This window comes from Rhinolophus ferrumequinum, chromosome 27 (assembly GCF_004115265.2).
Source record: "Rhinolophus ferrumequinum isolate MPI-CBG mRhiFer1 chromosome 27, mRhiFer1_v1.p, whole genome shotgun sequence".
NCBI classification, from domain to species: domain Eukaryota; kingdom Metazoa; phylum Chordata; class Mammalia; order Chiroptera; family Rhinolophidae; genus Rhinolophus; species Rhinolophus ferrumequinum.
In genome coordinates this window covers 24,717,696-24,738,254 of record NC_046310.1, presented here as the reverse complement: position 1 = coordinate 24,738,254, position 20,559 = coordinate 24,717,696, and the positions used below count along the sequence as shown (strand labels likewise).

Sequence of the window (20,559 nt, the reverse complement as noted above, 5' to 3'; positions counted from 1 at the left end):
CCACTGATTTATGGGATTTCACATTCCTATGAGTAGGGATGACTGCTTACATCCGAATTGATGCAATTTACTTGGCAAACAAATGCTTTTAAGCCTGTAGTCCATGGGACAGAGGTGGAGGGAATGACCTCTTGAGGTCCGAGTTACACCCCAACCCACCCCCAAAAAGGAACAGCGGGAATCAAAGATTACACACTAGCGTTCTGAAGATAGAACCAAGACTAAATAAATCCAAAGCACAGGCAGCTCGCAATTGTCCACAGTGCCTGCGTGGTTTCTTCGTGGGAGGACAGAGGATGAGAAGCACTGAGACGGCCATGGCTCACATCGGCCTCCTCAGGTGCTCCAAGAGGAATGGGGAGACACCTGGCAATGGGGTGTGGGGCACAGGTGACACTGAGGACAGAAACACATAGCCCTGAAAAGTCTGCTGTCCCTCAGGGGCAAAGGAGGCAAAGTGCACCCCAAACCAGCAGTGAAAGCCACCCTGGGTGTCTGATGTGTGTGTGGGACCTGTTTCTCTGTAGGTCTCTCAAATGGAGCAAATTCTCAGGTCCCCGGAATAATTGAGGACACTTATTTAAGATATTTAAATTATATTTGGAGGATTTAACTACATGACTTCTGAAGAATGCATCCTTCAAGCCTGAAGATCTAAACAAAAGTAAACATAATTTATTTTACAAATGGTTAAAGAATTTCGTAACTTACACCACCGAAGACTTCTCTGTCTCTTACCCTTGTAGCCCACTCGTGGAACTAGAAGGAAACTCAATGTGTCTATCCTGCGAATTCATAATTCTCTCATCAAAGATTCATTTAACGTTTCCAACGCACACAACAATGCAGGAGCTGTGAAGACATACACTTGAAAAGATGATGCAAAGGTGTGGGGAAAAGTGCAGAAAAGAGGAAAAAGCCCCCTGACTTGTCCACTGTGACTTGTGCACTGCAAACAGCGGAAGAGATAATTCAGAGGAATTAGAGGGACAGAGTTAAGCAGGACGCCGCCTGGAAAGGGGTGAACGAACGTCCATCAAGGCTGTCACTCGTGAGGCTCTCACACTGGCAGAAAGAAGGAAAGGCATTTCCACGCTGGGAATGAGGAACCAGCAAAGGCGGGACCCTGGGCCTTCCCGGAGCAGGGCTCCCCGCCTGGAGCGGGGTCCACCGCCCAGAACCAGCCGCAGCACGTGACCAGGGGCCCGGAGACACGCCCCCGGGACGCCCGCCCGCCCGCCCGCCCGCACGCACGCGGCTCTCCCTCACCTTTGCCGTAGAAGAACTTGCGGTAATAGTAGGCGCCCAGGTCGATGTGCTCGATGATGTAGCGCTTCACCTTCTCCCGGTGAATCGGCTGGTTCTCCCGGGGCACTTCCAGCACCGACACGCCGGCGTTGGTGCAGTGCGAGCTGAGCGACGACTCGAAGGAGCAGCTCTCCCCGGAGCTGAAGGACGAGGAGTTGGCCCTGGACAGCGCGATCCGCCTGTCCCCCTCCCCGCCGGTCTCGTTTCTAAAGTACGGGCAGCTGAGCACCAGGTCGTTGCTTTTGCCGTCGCCCTCGTCGGCGTCCAGGTTCTCTTTGGAGTTGAGGTCCTCCTTGCTGCCCAGCGGGGACTCACAGCTGCCCGGCTGGCCCGCGGGCACCTGAGTCTGGGACGCTGCAGAGGCCCCGGTGGTCATGTTCTTCCTCTTCCCCACGCTGGCCCTCGTGGCCATGGCTTCATTGATGTTAAACAAAATGCTCTGGACGTCGTAATGGGCGAAACAGCGCTGGCAGTGCCACGGGCGAATGCCCCGCTCCAGACGGCCGTCTTCCGGGTCAGACGGGAACTTGAGAGTCTCGTGTTCACTTTTAACAGTGCGCAGCTTCCGGAAGAGCGACGTCTCCACGGACTCCGCCTTGAGCCTGCGTTTGTAGGGCTTGTCCCTGTCCCTGCCGGCCAGGAGGGCGCCGTCCGCGTAGTCCAGGCCTGAGATGCGGACGAACTCGCCGCGCGAGATCTGCGCGGCCGCGTGCAGGCTGGGCGAGACGGCGGCGTCGCAGGGGAAGAACTCCGGGAAGCCAAACGGGGCCATGGCTTTGTGGTCGTAATTCTCGACGCGGTACCCTCTGAGCATGGCGAAGAAGCTGTCACCGGACAGGCCCTGCCGGTCGATGGAAGATGTGCTCCCGTACTCCCGGTGGAGCGCGGCCCCGGTGTTGGGGTTCACTGCGTTCTGGTCTAAGACGTCTTCAGCGTCGATGTCGCTGATGGTGACGTCACTATTGCTCCGCTGTCTTATGGGGTGAAGGCCTCTTTGAGGCGAGTGGACAAACATGTCCCCGATTGTGTACTTCGCCTCCACAAAATCTAGACCAAGCTGCCCCTCCGCCTGCCCGTGGCTCTGGTCGGTCTGTCCATTGTGCATCACAGAGGCGACACTTTCGTACGTGGTCTGAGCCCGGCTTTCCCACAGGGTCTTGCAGGCCAGCTCCTTGGAGCAGTCCTTTTTCGGAGGCCACTCAGACACTCTTGCTCTCACACCCATCTTGGGCACAGCAGGGGTACCATTAGCTGGGCCACCACTCTCACTGGGATTTGAGGCATTTAAAGAAGTGGTGGGTCCCATGTTGCCATTAATGGCTTTAAATTTTCGAGCAAAATAATCATCAGACTGCATGATTCTGGGAGGACCCTGCGACTTGGACGAGGCTCTGCCAAGCTTGTGCTTCTCTTCCTGTGACGGCCTCAGGTCACTCATATCCACGCGGCAAGAAGCTCCAAGTGTCACCAGAAAGGCTGATGCAGGATATTAAATGCGATATAAAGGCTTCGCCGATAGTTGTATTTTCTCGTTAACCAAAAGCGAACAACATCCTCAGAGCATGCTTTCTCCAAAGTCAACCTGCTTCTCAATGGTAATAATCCTGTACACCTCTGTCCTTTTCAAAAGCATTCCTTAAGACATCTGGCTTTGAGTACTTCCTCCACCTGATTAAAAAAAACAGAAAATACCCATTAATAAATAATACACCTCAAATTCAATACCTTCTACATATGGTTTGTTACCTGTCATTCTCTCCCCCTTCTGCCCATCACCACCACCACCACCCCCACCCCCCAAATGTCATAAAGGTTCGTATCTGCACTGTTCACGCTGCTCCTTCTCTCTGGAACAGTCTCCTTACTGCTCTACTTGGCTAGCTGGAGTTCACACCACAGCCAGCGGGACCCTCTGCAGGAACCTCTGCCAGGACGTCTGTACCCACGGCCCACATCGGAGCAGAGCGCTTCCTCTGCGTTCCTGCAGCCCCTGTAGCTACCCCATCTCAGCAACTGTCCGTGTACTCTACTCTGAATTGCTGGTTTACCCATCAGTCTCCTCCACTAGCTGACTTCAAGCTCCTCTCAGCCAAGAACTGTGCCTTTCATCTGTCATCCACTAACGCAACCCGGCTTAAACTAGGTAATCAGCAACATTTCAATTAGTTATAAGAGTAACATAAAGGACATAAAGGACATGTAATTGCTTGAGTATTGTTATACTTTCTTTAAAAATAAACTAAAAATGTCCAACAACAAAAGGGTAAATGCCAGGAGTTAACACATGAGATTTTAAATATTCTCTTGCAATCAAATAGGACCTCACAGAGATGCCCCTTAAAGTGGAAGGGGTCCTCAAGAATCTGGTGTCTGACTGAGTATAACTTCCGAGCTCACTATGCCCATAGCAACTTGACAAATGTACAGGGTCAAATGAAAGCATGGAGATAAAACACCACGATTTACCTTTGTGGTTGGTAGAAATTTGACCTCATCAACTCTGACTACAAATAAGTAATCAATTTATTCTACCTTTAATGAAACAGTGTTTTCCAGGTAGTATGTATTTTCCCAACTCATAGAAGTCTGGGAATCTTACTTGTTGGTATAAGAAGGAAAGAACTACTTCTGAAAATAATAATGGTAATAAAGATATAATATAGCTGATTTCCCTCAGCCTTCACCAAAGCATAACAATAACTACAATTTAGTTAGAAATTGTTAAAATTCTGACTCTCTGAGCAGTACAAGAACTATTAAAGGCTCTGGGATAAACATGAGATGGTCTCTTGGTACAGCAGGTATTTTCTTATGATGGTGGCTTTCTTCCTCTATGGGAAGAAAGTCAGTCTGGGCATGACAACACGCTGTCTGTTCCCAGGGCAGCTGCATAGTTGAGGAAATATAATGACTTTTGAAGGTGTGGCAAGCAAAGAAGGGATGAGTGATCAGATGCTTTCATGCACAGGACAGACCAGTGTCTGCCCGTGGTTCTCAGAAAGAGAGGAGAGATGGCTGCTTCTCATCTGTTTCCCTTAGAATTACTGTGTTGAAAACGATCACAGATGATTCTGAATTATAGTTATCTCCTATACAGTTTAGGCTATTACCAAATCCTTTCCTGGGAACTGAAAAAGTGACTACTGAGATCTGAAAGAAAACTTTTTGCCCACCACTCTGCTGAAATGTTACGAGACTTACTGCTCTAGGCTCCTGCACGAGCTGGATATTCCATGGGTGACTGCTCCCAGAACACTCACCTAAACTTGAGAGCTTAAGAATTATTTCTAATGGTTAGGCACAGCTCTGTGAATTCGGAAAAAGCAGGGCACTCATTTTTAGTTATACACTATTCATTTGTAAGTATCCTGTTACAGGAGGAAGGACCGTGTCTTGCCCTGTGCCCAGTTCCACACTACTGTGTAGTTTTTAGAAATGTAATCAGGAAGTAGATACTTACCACCTTAAGAAATTAGAAAAAGAACAACAAAATGTACCAAAAGAAACCAGGAGAGAAGGAATGAATAAAGATGAAAGCTGAAATTAATGGAATGGGGAGTAGAAAGGACTGACAAATGCAAAAGGTAGTGCTTTCAAGATGGGAGGGATGAGGAAGAAGGTGAGGGGATTATAAAGCACCATCAGTAACCACAAGATGGCCACGGGGATACGAAAGAGTTTAGGGAATAATCAATAATGTAAAGATTTTGTAGGGTATCCGATGGACACTTGTCTTATTAGGGAGACCACTTCAGGGACAGTGTAGATGCTTGATCACTGCAGTGTACACCTGAAGCTGAAGCTGAATAATAATGAATGTCAACTATAATTATATATATATATGTGTATATATATATATATATATATACATATATATACACGTGTGTGTGTGTGTATATATATATACACACACAAGAAGTGGAGTACAGCATAAGGAATAGAAACAGTGGAAATGTAACCGCTGTATGTAATGTCAGAGGGGCAGTAGATTGGGGAACGGGGTTATCACTTTGTGAGGGGTATAAATGTCTAACTATTACATTGTTTTGTACACCTGAAATTAAAAAAAAAAGTGAGAAAATAGATATACTCCTTCCCAAGTCTGAAAAAAGAAAAGACTAATATGATACAAGTTCAAAACTGAGAAAGGAGACACGACTACATATACAGAAGAAATTAAAATACATACAGTTGACTCCCGAACAAAGGTTTGTAGTCCCCACCCCGCCCCCCCACACAGACGAAAATCCATATGTAACTTGACTCCCCCCAAACTTAAGCTGTCCCTTGGTATCTGGCATCCATGGGGAATGGTTCTAGGGCCCCCTGTGGATACCAAACCCGGTAATGCTCAGTCCCCTATATAAAATGCACAGATCAATGCATGCGGTCGGCCCTCCATAACCAGACTCCCAACCGCAGATCAAAAGAGTACAGGCATGTACTGAAAACAAAATCCACGTGTAAGTGGACCTGCGCAGTTCAAACCCATGTTGTTCATGGGTCAGCTTATAAGCATAAAAGAAATATACCACAAGCAACTATATGGCAACAAATCCCTTGGCATTTCTAACTTTATCAATGTTTAACAGACATTATTAAAAGTACAAAATATTTATTCCACAGATCTCTTAAGAAATGGAAGACACCAATCTGTTGTCAAAAAATAAGGATGATTATTTTAACACATAAACAAGAGAAACAATTGAAAACACAGAGGAAACTAATCATTTTCTGGCAAAACACAAATCCCCACAACTGAGTCAAAAATGGAAAATTTAAATACACTGATTACCACTGAAAAGAGTAGACATATAACCAATCCCTAACTAAAAAACGAGCAACGTATACACGAAACGCCAAGAACTATCTTAGCCATGACTTTGTAACTCCTTTTTCCTCCTACTTAAGAGACCAAATACTGTCTAAACGTTTTTGGATGTACCCCATCTTCCTTCCTTTTCTGTGTCATGGCACACACTGAAAGTACCAATAGTCACACAGTACATGCCAGTCAAAGCAGACAGGTCGGGCACAGTTCAGGCACAGTTAAGACTCTGGACACGCATGACCCAACCGGCCACTGTCACAGCTGAGCAAATCAGCACCACCCCACACCACACGCCATGGGGAAGCTCTGGGTTTAAGCCACCTCCCAGGAGATGTGTAAAACACAGAAACCTTAAAACTAGGACCAGCAAGGACAACACATACACTTAATAATTAATTCTGGAAAAACTAACCATAAAGTTATCAGAGGTCACTGGGCTTAGACTCATATCTGAAAACCTATCTCTGAGCTCTCACATCCCTTGGCGTCCCTAACTTTATCACTGTTTAACAGACATTATTAAAAGTACAAAATATTTATTCCATAGATCTCTTAAGAAATGGAAGACACCAATATGTTGTCAAAAAATAACGATGATTATGTTAACACATAAACAAGAGAAATTAAAAAACAGATGAATTTGTACTGAATTTTATTGTTAGGCTTGCCAAAAAGCACAAAAACGTATAGCAAACTCAGGGCTCACAAAACTCTTTCCCAAATAAATCTGAGAATTCTTTGTTATAACTTTAATTTCTGTGTTATCAGATAAGAACATTAGCTCCAGTGAACAGCTACTGATTTTCCCTAAGATTTAGTCCCTCTTCTTTTGGTAATTGTATCCTGACTTCCTCTGGGGAACCACACCTCTAAAGCCATTTCATTTGTGCAGGGCTAACTCCACCCCTAACATGTGACTCCATTTGACCAATGCAAGACCTGCCTCTCCCGGCCACCGTGATTGGTGCAGCGAAAGCCAGGCCGGGCCAATGATAGCCCTCCAGGAAGGGGTTACCCCAACACTGGGGCTCCATCGTTGGCAGCGCTCCAGTGGCAGAACGTAAACATGGAGCTGCTGGGGTCACCTCACCTAGGTGACTGAGAATGGGGACAACAGCATGGAAGCAGAGCCAGGCGAGGGAAAGAAGAATTCCTAAGGGCAGAGCTCTTGACTCCAATTGGGCCGGAACCAGTTCTACCCACGGAATTTTTCAGTTTCTCAAGCCACTGATGACCTGTTTGGATGTATTCAGTTTGAGTTAGATTTCTGTGTAGTCCAGACCAATTAAAAACATTCAAAGAGACCCAAGACAGTGACTTCAGTGGCTACCACTGCACTGGACTGTGTGGCACAGACTGCCTGGCCTGAGAATGAATGGATGGAAAATTATAGTTCTGGCACGTGAATCCAGTTTCAAATCCAGAGCCTCCTGGCCAAGACACCTGCTCTAACACTATAATTATCCATCCTTTGACACATTTTGTGTGTGCCAGTAACAATTCAAAGCGTTCAAAGCCAAAAAACCCTTGACATGGTTAGCTGACTAATACACTTAAAGTTGCAAGAGAACTGCAGCCGATCCCTCCCTGTGGCCTTATGCGCGGCCAAGTTTTCCAGCTTGCTGTAGCTCTCCACTGTGAATCTCTCTAATGACAATTGTAGATGGCACCTTCCTTTGAAAAGTACTCCTAAATATTACTAAATACGAAGTATTATAGACAGCGCCTTCTGTTTAAAAATATTACTAAAATACTTATGTTTTCAATACTGTGATCAAAATAAAACACTTCAAAACAATTATAGCATTTGTTTTTAAGTAAGATTAGAAATATTAACACACAATTTTATAAGTACTATAGTACAGTGGAAAACAATTAAAAATTGATGTCTTTTAAAAGCAGGTATTAAGAAGGAATGGTACAAATTCTAAATAGGGAGAAATATAGAAAGAAAAACAATGGAGGGATGAAACTCTGAAGCATGAGCTGGGATAACCTCTGGAATAATCCAGAACTAGCCTGGAATAAGCCATGCTAAAGGTCCATCCTAAACATGATGAGAAATAAGGCCAATCCTGCCTCTGTCCCCTTCCGGCTTGGGCAAAGCAGCTGACTGTTTGCAGAGCTGCCATTTTCTTTAGGTGGCACCACGCCAGCTTCCTGGGGATGTGGATGGAAGCCCTCGCATGGCACCACCCTAAAACAGGATGGCAAGTGGAAACCACACAATCACAGGGCCTGGTCAAAGGGCACCTGGGGGGCATGCCCCAGTGAGAGATGAAGCTACAGGAACCTAAGGGCCCGCCACATTTTTGTGACAAACAGCAGCGTGTCTGCTGCTGTTCTTCCTTTCTGTGATTTTACCTCATTTCATCATTCTAACAGATTATAAAAACAAAAACAACAACAAAAAAATGGTTATAATAGTTTTACACTGGCAAATGCAAAGTTCTAAAAAAACGGTCGGTAATGTTCCTCAAACAGCAAACGTGCTATTTATTGCATGAAATATTAAGAAGGCGTAACATAATACAGACCCCCACATGTGCATGTAGGTACCCCCTTACCACTTGCTCCTCCACCTTAATTCTACTTAAGAGTATCCTAAACTTACTACTTGCCTAATAACTTCATGACTAAATGAACTCACACTGCTAACTTGGTGTGGTTTAAAAAATTAAACATCAAAGAAAATGGAAGAGTCATTTAATTCCTCCCTGAGGACTGTATAAAGAGAATAGACTACATTATGCTAAGTGAAATAAATCAGATAAGGAAATGCAAATACTGCACCATCTCACTTATATGAAGAATCTTTAAAGAAAATGAACTCACAGCGAACAGACTGGTGGTTGCCAGAGGCGGGGGGTTGGTAGTGGGCAAGATGGGTGAAGGGAGCCAAAAGGTACAGACTTCCAGTTATAAAATAAATAATTCCTGGGCATGTAATGTACAGCACGGTGACTACAGTTAATAATACTCTATTGTATATTTGAAAGTTGCTAAGAGAGTAGATCTTAAAATTTCTCATGGCAAGAAAAAAAAACTATGTGAGGTGATGGATGTTAACTGGACCTATTGTGGTGATTTCACAACGTATACAAATATCAAATCATTATGCACCTGAAACTGATACAATGTTATATGTCAATTATACCTCAATAAAAAAGAAAGACAAAGGATTCAATTCACTAGGAAATTTTAAAAATAAACAAATAAAGAAGAGACTAGACTAATATCTCGTGATGAGGCCTAACCAGCAGTGTGAATACCCTCCTTTCTAGTCAAATCCCCAAAAGTAGATACTGACCAAAGTTCATCTTAGAACGATTGTTCATTAAATCAGATCGCTAGCATGTTTCTACAGACAGTTTTCTTCCTTTAAGTTCATTTTTAATGTCAAGGACATTGTCCTCCCCACTCCATAGTTTCCAATTTTTCTTACGTTTCATCAAATTCTAGGTTCTTGCTCTCCAGTAAGAAGTGAAAACTGTCACCAGCACTCTGTGGACACCTGAAAAACAGTGTGTGAAGCTGTGTGATCTCACTGTAGGCGGGGGTGACCGTGAGTGAGGAATGGCTGAGTAATACAACCACTGGCAACTTGGAGAAATTAAAGAATTCCAGGGCTTGGCAGAATAATCTGTTCTCATGCTAATAGTCTTGGTAATCATTTTTAAAGGATAGAACACAAATGGGGAAAACGTAATATTTAAGCATAATTGTCTTTAAATAGAATGTTTTTCAAAGTTTTCCATGAGACATCAGTGAGTCTTTAAGACAATATTATTATAGTTGTCACTGAGTCTGATCAGGATTGCAGCTGGAGCAAACGGATTGATAACCACAAAATGCACAAATTATGAATCTCATTCAAGGAAAAAAACTGTTAAAATTACATGGCAGATTTATAATAAAAATATAACTACCATAAAAATGCTTATTTTTCATACTCACGTTCTATTGACTCTAATACTTACAAGTGTATAATTGGGCAGGGAATAAAGAGGATAAAACCATCCCCCTTTTACTTGTGGCCAGGAAGGCAACAAAGGAGCTGAGGAGTGTTTGTGCTCAAAGTCTGATCCCCTGAAATGCATTTACCATAAAAGTACTAAGTTCAGGTACATTCAGCCTGATATTAAGTGGAGTTATGGCTAAATAGCTGTAAAACAATCCATTAACTCAAATTTGTATCATAGTAGACTGCTAAAATCAAGGCTACGAGACAATTTGATAAATGGCTATTAAGTAATAATGGTTATAAATGGATATTATTATTTTCAATTTAATAATCATATTGTTGACTGCTAAGCTTTTGGTAGATTTGGACATGAAAATTCGTTCTTAGGCATTTATCTTGAATTAAATGTTGGGATGGTACCAAAGATAAATATTTTGGGGCATGAGAATATAAAAAGTAAAATTCTCCTTTTGGGGGTTTTATAACATAGGAGAAGGAGAATAAAATCTTTTATTGGTAGAATGTTCACGTGTTAGACAATTTCTTGAAATATGCCACCATTCTATTCGGAGGAATTTCCCAAGTAGCCACAAAAGCTGATCCCCTGGGTATATTTAAGGATTTTTCATCAGAGTAAAGCAGGGACCCCAGTAAGAAATGCCTGAAGGATTTGTCTGCACTAGAATCCTCTGTTGTGACTCCACCTTCTACTGGATTATAACGCATGCTGGTGAAGAGGCCAAATCAAAGATTTGTTAGGCGGCATGTGAGCCTCTAAGTGAAGCCGCTGTAAGCTCCACCAGCCGGGTCCTGGCCTGTTCTGCTCATGGCTTATACCCTCAGCCCCCACAGTCATGCCTGGCACTTAGCTGGCACTCATGATTAACTTACATCCAGACATCTAACTTGAAATGGCTGTGAACCCACGAAGCCCAAAGCTGACTGAGCCTACATAGTATCGTGACACAGCATGGGACACAGGACTCTTGGTTCTCTTTTTGGTTTCCTTGCCGGCTCCTCCTCTGGTCGTGTTCAAATGCTGAGGCTCCGCAGGGCTTATTCCAGGCTGCCCTGTCCTTTAATTCTGCACAGGTCTAGTAGTTTCCTGTGCTGTCTCTATGCTGATGACTCTGCCATCTTCCCACGAGCCCCGAGGTGCCTCATACGCAGCACAGCCAGGCTGCGCTATGATGGCTTCTGTTGTCCTGTGCACCCCTCACACCTGCTCCTCCTCTCCTAGCTCAGCAGTGGGACCACCATCCGCCTGCAGGCTCATGCTGACTTCCCCCCACCGACCACATGCAATCCGAGGCCTGGCAACTTGACCTTCAGAATGTTCTCAAATGCGTGCAGACCTGGCTGTATGCCAACTGCCAGCACCACCGTAGCTAGAAGCACGATCTTATTTTTCCTAGATTACCACAAAACCCCTCAGTAGTTCCCCATTTCCCTCAGAATAAAGCCTGGCTGCTTTACGGTAGCACAGTCTCTCATGATTTGGTCCACGAGTGGCCGCCCGGCCCCTTATGTAGGTGCTGGAGCTCCACACCAGGTCTGAGCAGGCTGCCCTTCCTTTTCTTATGCAAGGGGCTCTGCCCAGGATGCTACCCTTGCCCGGAGACTCTTCAAGACCCATTTTCCCGACTTTGCGAACAGGTGTGACCAGACAGACCTCAGCTCATACACTGCGTTCTCCAGGAGCCTTCTCAAATCTTAATATTGGTTCTGTTATCTTAATTTGGGTCCCCATAGCACGCCACCCCTTTTTCACAACGTGTGTTACAGCACCCTGTTTCCTACCAGCCTGCTTACCTGCCACGACCCTCCTCGAAACCCTGAGTCTGTGAAGGCGCAGGCCGTCTCTGCACCTGGGCACTCGGCGGAGAGCCACCTCTGCCACGTGCGAGCTGCGGCTGTGACTGGGTTACAGCTCGCTTCTGAGCCGTGGGTCCTACCTGGCAAATCGAAACTGCTACATCGGTTTCAAAGGACGTTCATCTCCACGTCTCCTACATCCAAAGCTCTAAAAATATGAGCTGAAAATTGTGATTTATGACTTTATGAAATCATTTACATATGAATGTTTATGGATAAACTAATTGACTTAGAGCAATTTGAATAAGATACGTAATAACTAACTCCAAGGAGCACAGTCACATTTACAAAATGTAATGTCGTTAATGGCTAACAGATCTGCGTAGAAAGAATAACAGGAACACAGTGCATGTCAGTAACCTATTCACAGCAGTTTAGCTGATTCCGCAAGAGGCAAACAGAGGCTTTTAGGAGGTGAGGAAAACGCCCAAAGCAATCACCAGTCAGGGTCTCCTCTCTTTCCAACTACAACTTCTATTTTAAATTATTTTAGGGACTTCGTTGTATTCTAATGAGATTATTCTGGAGTTTTTAACTTTCTGTGTGTCAATACAAATAGGAGCCAATCCCTGATAGTAAGATGCTTTCACTTACCCCTCCAACCATCCAGCTACACGCCAAAAGTAGAATAAACAGCACCATTTTGCCATTTTGTTGAATGGAATGTTTTAATCATGGAATTTTTTTCAAGGAGACAGAAGAACAGCTGCAGGTATTGACTGTTGCCATTAAATCTTTTAAATCAGAAAGATAAAAAGAGAGCTCTGCAAGTCCTTCCCTCAGGAGGTTATCAGTTATTGCATTTTTCACCGTGTGGCCTCTGAATTACAGATGACACAGCAGGACATCTGACGTGCCAATTAATAATTTATGCTGAGGCATTTGTGTCTTAGGAAAACACAGCAAAAGAAGAAAAGAGTTTCTAGCTAGTGCCAACCGATTTGGACTGCACTTGTTTTACTTCATTTAAAAATGACAGCAAAATAATCCGTCTGTTCTTTAAATGAAGGTTTGGTGACACTGGGTGAGAAAGAAGGAAACCAGAGCATCTTATAATACCAACCAGGTAGGCTAGAGCCTTACACACACACGATTAGGGACCCTCCTGTTCACCAGAGGGGAGCACTCCTCGCACACATGTCTCACTCACCTGTTCAGCCCTGAATTCACGGGGAAAATGTCCACAAATCAAAGGATCCGCTCGCCTTGCTCAACAAACCTACAATCATTCAAAACTCTGGCAACTGAACTAAACACAGTAGCTACCCTCAATGTGTTCTTTGGAGAAACACCACACGGAAAGAAAGCCGTCCCATATAAAGACGCCTCCTTTCCACTGAGCGTACAGGGTGTGAAAGAGCCCCGCCAGTCCATCCAACAGCCTAGCGTTTGATTTTTAAAAATCATAATTTTAGCAGCAAACATAGAACAAAGTCCATTCATAGCACGCAGAGCTATCTTCCCATTGTTCCCATGTTTATTTGAAATACAGGATACTGAGTTTTGCTGAACAGCTTTATAAACTGACACAAAGAAACCTTTTAAAAGTGACTGCAGTGGATAAGTGTGTTCAGCTCTCCTGGGGCACTGGATGCCGGTGGGCCTGGAGGGAATTAAAGATGAATGACAGAGCTTCCTAATCCCCAAGAAGCTTAGCTGGGTAAGAGGTGCACGTGCATAACGAGAAACAGAGAGATGAAGTCAAAAGAACAGGATGCCACTTCTGAGCAGTGCGTGATACAAGTGATCCGTGCGTGTGCACACACGTAACCCTCCATCGGGTGAGGGTCTGGGTGACGACACGAGCCTGCACTGCAGACAGCACCTCCCGCTGACACCAATAACGACACTTGTGCAAATCATCTGATTCAATACTCCTACATCCGAAAAATCTACCGAAGAAATAGGAGATGTGGGGGAAATGTATACAGACAGAAAGATATTCACTCCAGAACTACTGTGTTTCCCTGAAAATAAGACCTAGCCGGACAATCAGCTCTAATGCGTCTTTTGGTGCAAAAATTAATACAAGGCCCGGTCTTATTTTATATTACGTTAGACAAGACCCGGTCTTATTTTACTATAAGTTATAAGTATTTTACTATACTTATAGTAAAATAAGACCGGGTCTTAGATTAATTTTTGCTCCAAAAGACGCATTAGAGCTGATGGTCTGGCTAGGTCTTATTTTGGGGAAACACGGTACAAGAATGAAAACCGTGAAATTCCTACCAGCTGGGGCCTGCAGGGGTAAACACAGCACCTCTACTAAGTATGGTCCAAGGGGATGTTACACAGCCCGAACATTTCCTTGAAGAATATGCATGATGTTAGGGATTTACGATGCAGTATATGAAAGGAGCCAAGTGTGTAAAACTTTGTTAAAAATCTACAGGTGTAATAATACTGTCAATACCCCCCCCCATTATGGCAGAGGCGACCTGCTACAGATAGTCTCTGCATGCTTTCTGATGCCTTCTTTTTATTTTTCTGAAGGATCCAAATGACAAAACTATATATAAACATGTAAATCCAAACATTTATAAATATACTTTAAAGTCCATGAATAAAATATTTTGAAAAATAATCCTCCAAAAGCCGTTGCACGTTTAAATTATACAGAACAAGTTCCTCTCATTTACATAAAGCGAGATGACCATTTTAGGGTCCTCTCTGTCCTCCTACGTCCCACAGTGAAGATATCTGAACACGGAAGTGGCTATTAATGGTGGATGAGCAATACCTACTGCTGAGGAACTTAGAGAGCACGGTTTATAGTAGGTTTTCAGAGAAGTACTGCCCTTCGTTCCCACACACAGGAAAGGACGTTGTTTACAACAGTAACGTCTTATATCTGCACACACTCTCTCCAGCCTCGCGCCTCCGGGGAGCCTGGGCACACAGCCGGCAGCCGTGTGGCGGGCAGCAGAAGGGCTTCGGGGTGAAGCGATGTGTGCCCCTGGCAGGCGGGAGAACTGTGGCCCTTCGGCGATCACGTGCTCACCGAGACTCAGTTTCTCCTGCAGGACAGGGAGGACGGCGTCTGCCCAGCACACCCCAGGCAGGGGCGGCGGGGCGCAGGGAGAAGGCCCGATCAGGGCGCGGAGACACCACCCGGCGCACAAACACATGAGGCAGCCCAAATGGTAAGTGGCCTGTTCCCGTCCACCTCTGGAGTCCTTTGCTCATGTGCTTCCCGTCTCACCAAACACACACGTGGAGGACGCCCAGAGAGCAGGTGAATCAGGAGGTAACACGGACAGTTGCTGGCAAAACTCTGAGAAAACAAGTCTTACACATATTACCTCCGTGAAAAGCTGCTACCGACTTCGAGACTGATCTTCACTCTGGGCCCCTTTGGGAAGTGTCCGTAGCTCCTCCACTCTGCTGGCACCTGTGCTGAAAGCCAGGGAAAGCGGACTGAGCTGCGGGACCAGCAGGCCTGCGCCCCTGGCCCCAGGCTTGTCCCTCACTCGCCATCCTCACGGAGACGGGCAGCCCAGCAGTGCCCGCCCAGCGCCCTTGACAGCGTGCCACACGGGGCAGCATGCTTCGGGGACTCGTAGCCCACTGCCAGGGACTTCGTCCCATTCCAGAACCTGCTCCCAGGCACCTAAAGCCCCGACCTGACAATGCTGAGGTCAGGCTGGTTCTGAAAGGTGGGCCTGACCTTGCAGGCCCCCGACCAGAGACAGAAGCCCTGAGTGGCCATTCACATCCTCCACTGAGGTGGCATCTGCGACCCCAATACCAGGAGTGCAGCCCCCAGTGCCCTGCTGTGAGGACAGTGAGAGTCCCCCTGGGGCCCAGGGCTGCTGCTCTGTTGGGGGCTGACCAACCTGGAGGGGATTCAGGGCGGCAGCCACCAACTGGGGATTGTCACAGACAGAAGACAACCTAGTTTCCCAGAAGACAGGACCACCAAAAAACCAATGTCTAACAGGCGAGGAAAAGGTGAGAAATACTGGATTTAACAGCCACCACGGCATCCTGTCCAAGTTCCCTGCGCCTACTTGCAATGAGCTCGTCCTAAGAAAGAACAGGAAACTTGGGGCACAGACACAGGTCAGCTGAACAGGCACAGAGGGGCCTCACGCGTGCTTCTCACTGTGTGACCAACACACACCTGTCCTCCCGCTGCCCGCCAGCTGCAAGGCAACAGAATTCAGCATTCTGGAAGTTTCTAGGAGCCTCAAATTCAGGAGTAAGGTGATAATGGTGCCTGCAGGAACTGTTCTGGAATGTGCTTCTTGTGACAAGGCATTTGCTTTCAGGGGTGCAGTTCCTTTTATGAATCAGAGAGAGTGGAGTCCAGTGCACTCAACAGACCTTATTTGGAATTTTAAAAGAACTGAACGCCATTTATGAACAGAAAATAAAACTACTTTCAACTACAAATGCACACTAATTAATTTGGCTTGATTATTTTTTTTTAATTTCCTAACACCAAAGATCTTTATCTGAAGAAACAAAGTAAAAAATGACCACTTAATACAATAGATACTATTTTATTAAAATAACAGCAACAAAAAAACCACTCGGAACCTTAGTTCCTTATACAAATTATGGTCACGGGAAATCATTACTTTCTTTGAACTTCTAGGTTAATGAAAAGAGAGAGATGTAGAAACTGTAGTTATGATTAAGAAGAATATTAACCACGGAAAACTGACCTCAAGTTAAGTAGACTGTCCCACCAGCTTCCTAAAAGTCATGGGTAAACCCAAAGTACTTGTTTGACTGATAATGTATCCTTTATCATAAATGTTAACATTTGTGTAGTGCACTGCTTTAGGGACTTACCATGTCCCAAACTTTATGCTTATCTGATCCCAGGAAAACTTCTGAAAAGACAAGAGAGACTGCGCTCCCATTTAACAGGCGAGGAGAAAAATCTTAGAGTCTAAGTTAAGAAGTGATTTTTGCCTTAAATCAAATGACTGTAAGTCAAAAGACAGAACTAGAACCCAGGCTGCTTTGTTCTTTCTACTATAACTGGTCGCTTCCCACACTTACATAGGGCCTTTAACCATTAGGAATAAAAACAAAACAAAATTACTGACTTGGTCGTTCCCAAACAAGCCAACCTAATCCAAACTTGCTGATTTAAGCAAAAAGAAAAATACCTATCTCACTGCTTTGAGGCCTAAGGAAAGGCAGTTTTGGAGGGAGGCAGAGGTGAGCACACACATAGGACGGAAGGGGGGCTCGGAAGAGGATGCTCTAAGGCCTGCCCCCCCCCAGAGGTTGGCCAGTCTGAAGGTGAAGGTCAGCAGACAGCAGGGTCACTGGGTGTGAAAGAGCCTCGGCATCCACATGGGAGATCCGTCCCTTGGGCCGCCTTCATTTGGCGGCAGCCCCCCTTGGCCCGTCTGAGAACCACACTGAGGGTAAGTCTGGATGTGGGCTGTGAAGAAGGCGGCAGCTTGTCCAGCCTGGCATGACCAGAGATCTCCGCACGGGCCCAGCTCATAACCAAGTAGTGGGAGCTGGGTTGGCTCCTGCTAGTGACACAAACACCCCCTTTGACTGGCAGAGCAGACTGCACATAGCCCCAGCCAGAACACCACCGGGCGGTAACCCCAAAACCTCCACACCACCACTGACAACAGCATTTTGACTGACGCTTTGCATTTGCCTCAAAGACACTGTCTTGCTTTCCTTGTGCCAGAGAGTACTGTCTAGCCTTTTGAGTATTAATCACCCACTGACTCACAAGCGTAACACTAGATCTGAAGGGAGAAGGTAATCCATTCTGACATCCTCACTTTATAAGCCCAGAAGCTGAGAGCGTTGCCTAAGGTCACGTGACAAGTTAGGAGCAACAGGGATTTCACTGAGGTCCCCCAAACACTCCCTGTTACGGCCTAAGTCGTATGGACCCACATAACAAGCACTTACCTTCCTACCTACCTCTACCTACCTACCGAGTGCCAAGCTGGGTACAGGATGGACAGGCCATGGCTCTGGGCTTGGAGGAGACCACAGACGCTTTCAAGTAAAGCGAGCTTGATGGCCAAGGGCTCTGGAGCGCCAAGTGCAACTCGGCCAAAAGAACGTCCCCTCAAGGGTTTCCTGCGGTGGTCTTGGCTCATGGGAGCTAAATAATGTTCAGGAGATGTGGCCCTTCCCTTCCATACTCTAAGGTCAGAAGCCCACACATCTACAAAACGGACAGCGAAAGGGAAATGATGACAGAATGGTGAATAGACATCACAACCCCCTTCCCTCGCTCCTTTACAAGAGTAAAGAGCTGCAAATTTTACTTTTATTCTCATGGGGAAAGGAAAAAAGTGTTGCCAAGTTTGGCCAATAGAAGGCAAGCGCCAGCCACGGGAGGACTGCTTTCTACTCCCCAGTGGCCAGTGGCCAGGCGTCGGGCCACTGCAGGGCAGTGTGTCAAAGCAACGCGAAGCCTCATTTCACCACCAACCCTGGGGATTTGGGACAGAAGTGCTGGTTCCCAGACCTCACCGGTGATTAAAGCACAACTCCTGGCCCTCTGTCATGACGTGGACTGACCTGATTTTCCTGTATCTTCTCCTGTTGAACCAGAACTCTCCTCCGGCCTGGGGAGGGAAACCTTCCCTTTGTTCTGTTTGCATTTACAGTCCCCTTCATATCTTAGTCACAGATTCTCTCTTTCAGTACAGGCCTGAATCCCTCCATGAAGATGCAACACAACTAGAAAGGTTTCTTATCTCTGAGCAAAGAGAAACGCTCCTTCTCTCTAAAAATAAGTCTGGGGTAGTTTTGACCCGTGGTCTCCAGTTTTCAAAATTACCCAAAAGATATTTATACCTTGATTCTTGGGCTTAGCCCTGAGATTCTGGTTCTGAGGACCTGGAGTGAGCCCCAGAACCTACAGCTTTACAAGGTGACCCTCCTACACAACTAGGATTTGAAGCTACTTAAACACAACTGAAAGATGTAAACTGAAGTGAAACAAACGCACGATTCTAAAATCCTCCACTTCCCCTTCCCTGGTACTGAAACACCTCCCACTCACGTCGAACAGCTGGATGCCGGGCAATTTATTGACTCACAATGTCTTTTACTTAGTTTTAAAGAAAATAAATGAAATCTGAAATTGGGAATGCTCTAGAAACCATTTACATGAGTCCAAAACACTAGAAATTTCTATTCTGGTAACAGTAGCCTGGATTTGCCGTGCTGTCAAAATATACTGCAAATTGAACAATTAATGAGCATTTTTCTAGTTATCAGACTCTTTCTAAGTACTTTCAAGTATTAACTCCAATAATCGTATGTGGTAGGTATTACTATTATTCCCAATTTAAAGTAAAACTTCTCAAACTCCCAATATGGCATTTAGGGCCCTTGTCTAGTTTCATTCTACCAAGACCTCCCTTAAAACGTGCTCACTGACTCCCGAATACACCAGACCCATCCCCACCTCTGTGACTTTCTTCCTGGAGTCCCCTCCCAAATGTCCTTTCCATGCCATAATTATAACGCCTCTGTTAAAAGCAGACACTTACATCAGACCTAAGTTCAAATCCTGCTTTAGTCGTTTAGTCACTGTGTTTCCCCTGGAATCTCAGTGCCAGCGTGCGTAAGACAGGTTTTCATGTGTGCGCACAGTAGGCAGACACCCGCTGAGTACCTACTACTTTCCAGGCACTATGCTAGGACTGAGGGCACACAGCGAGCAAACGAGAAAAGGTCATCCACATTCACAGAACGTGTATTCTGGTGGAAGAAGTCACATAATGAAGAGGGACAAGTAACTACATCACCTGTCCAGGCGAGTGCCTTATAGGAACAGGATACAGGAGGCCGGGCGTTCAGATGTGAACAGGGGGGTGGGGCTTCCCGGAGACCTGGAGGGAAGGAGCGGGGCCTGAGCCACACAGGTGGGCAGGAGGGAGAGGTGGTCCCGGCGGGGACACCAGAACTGGATTTAGGAGCAGGCCTGGCACATTCAAAGAACAGTGAGAACACTGGGAAACAGGTTGGAAAGGACCAGGGCCAGATCATGAAGAGCTTTTATTCCGGGCGGTTCTGAGCAAAGGACTGAGGAGACCTGACTCAGGGTTGAGCAGCCACCTTGCCTGTTGCAGTAAGATCAGCATGAACAGGCCCTGGTGGAAACGGGGACAGTGGAAAGACCATGGCAATACTCCAGGCCAGAGGGGGTGATGTGGTTTGAACTGGCAGGTGGTGCTAAGGTGGTGAGAACGGACAGAACCTGGATAGAAGGACCTGGGTCCGGACGCAAAGGTGGAACTGGCAGGATCAGCTGGTGAATAAATGGGCTGAGCAGGATGAGAGACTCAGAAAGGTGAAGCGTGACTCCAGGGTCTCTGGCCAGGAGGGGAAGGTGACCCTCACTCAGCCGAGAAGACTGCAGGGGGAGGAGGGGCTATGGTCCAACACAATCGCGGCCGCAGAATGCCAGAAACGTGTCGGACGTGAGAAACGCTCAGAACCTTGTCTGGTTGTCGTCATCATTCCAGGGCAAACCGCGAATTCTGCCGCTCACACTGATCACTCCTTACTCTAAACTCAGTGACGTGTTCAGTTCCTTTGGGCGCACGATAAACCCTGCCTTGCCTTG

General features: G+C 46.0%; 1 protein-coding gene across 5 annotated transcripts in view; it reads right to left on the bottom strand.

Moving 5' to 3' along the window:
* SIPA1L2 (signal induced proliferation associated 1 like 2) overlaps positions 1 to 20,559 on the bottom strand; it is a 200,769-nt gene that overhangs the window by 101,445 nt on the left and 78,765 nt on the right. For all 5 annotated transcript variants that reach the window (XM_033099637.1, XM_033099641.1, XM_033099640.1 and 2 more), the window contains one exon: positions 1,270 to 2,976. In XM_033099637.1, coding sequence (XP_032955528.1) covers positions 1,270 to 2,746 — 1,477 coding nt within the window. In that variant the 5' untranslated portion in view covers positions 2,747 to 2,976. The remainder of the gene's footprint in view (positions 1 to 1,269; positions 2,977 to 20,559) is intronic.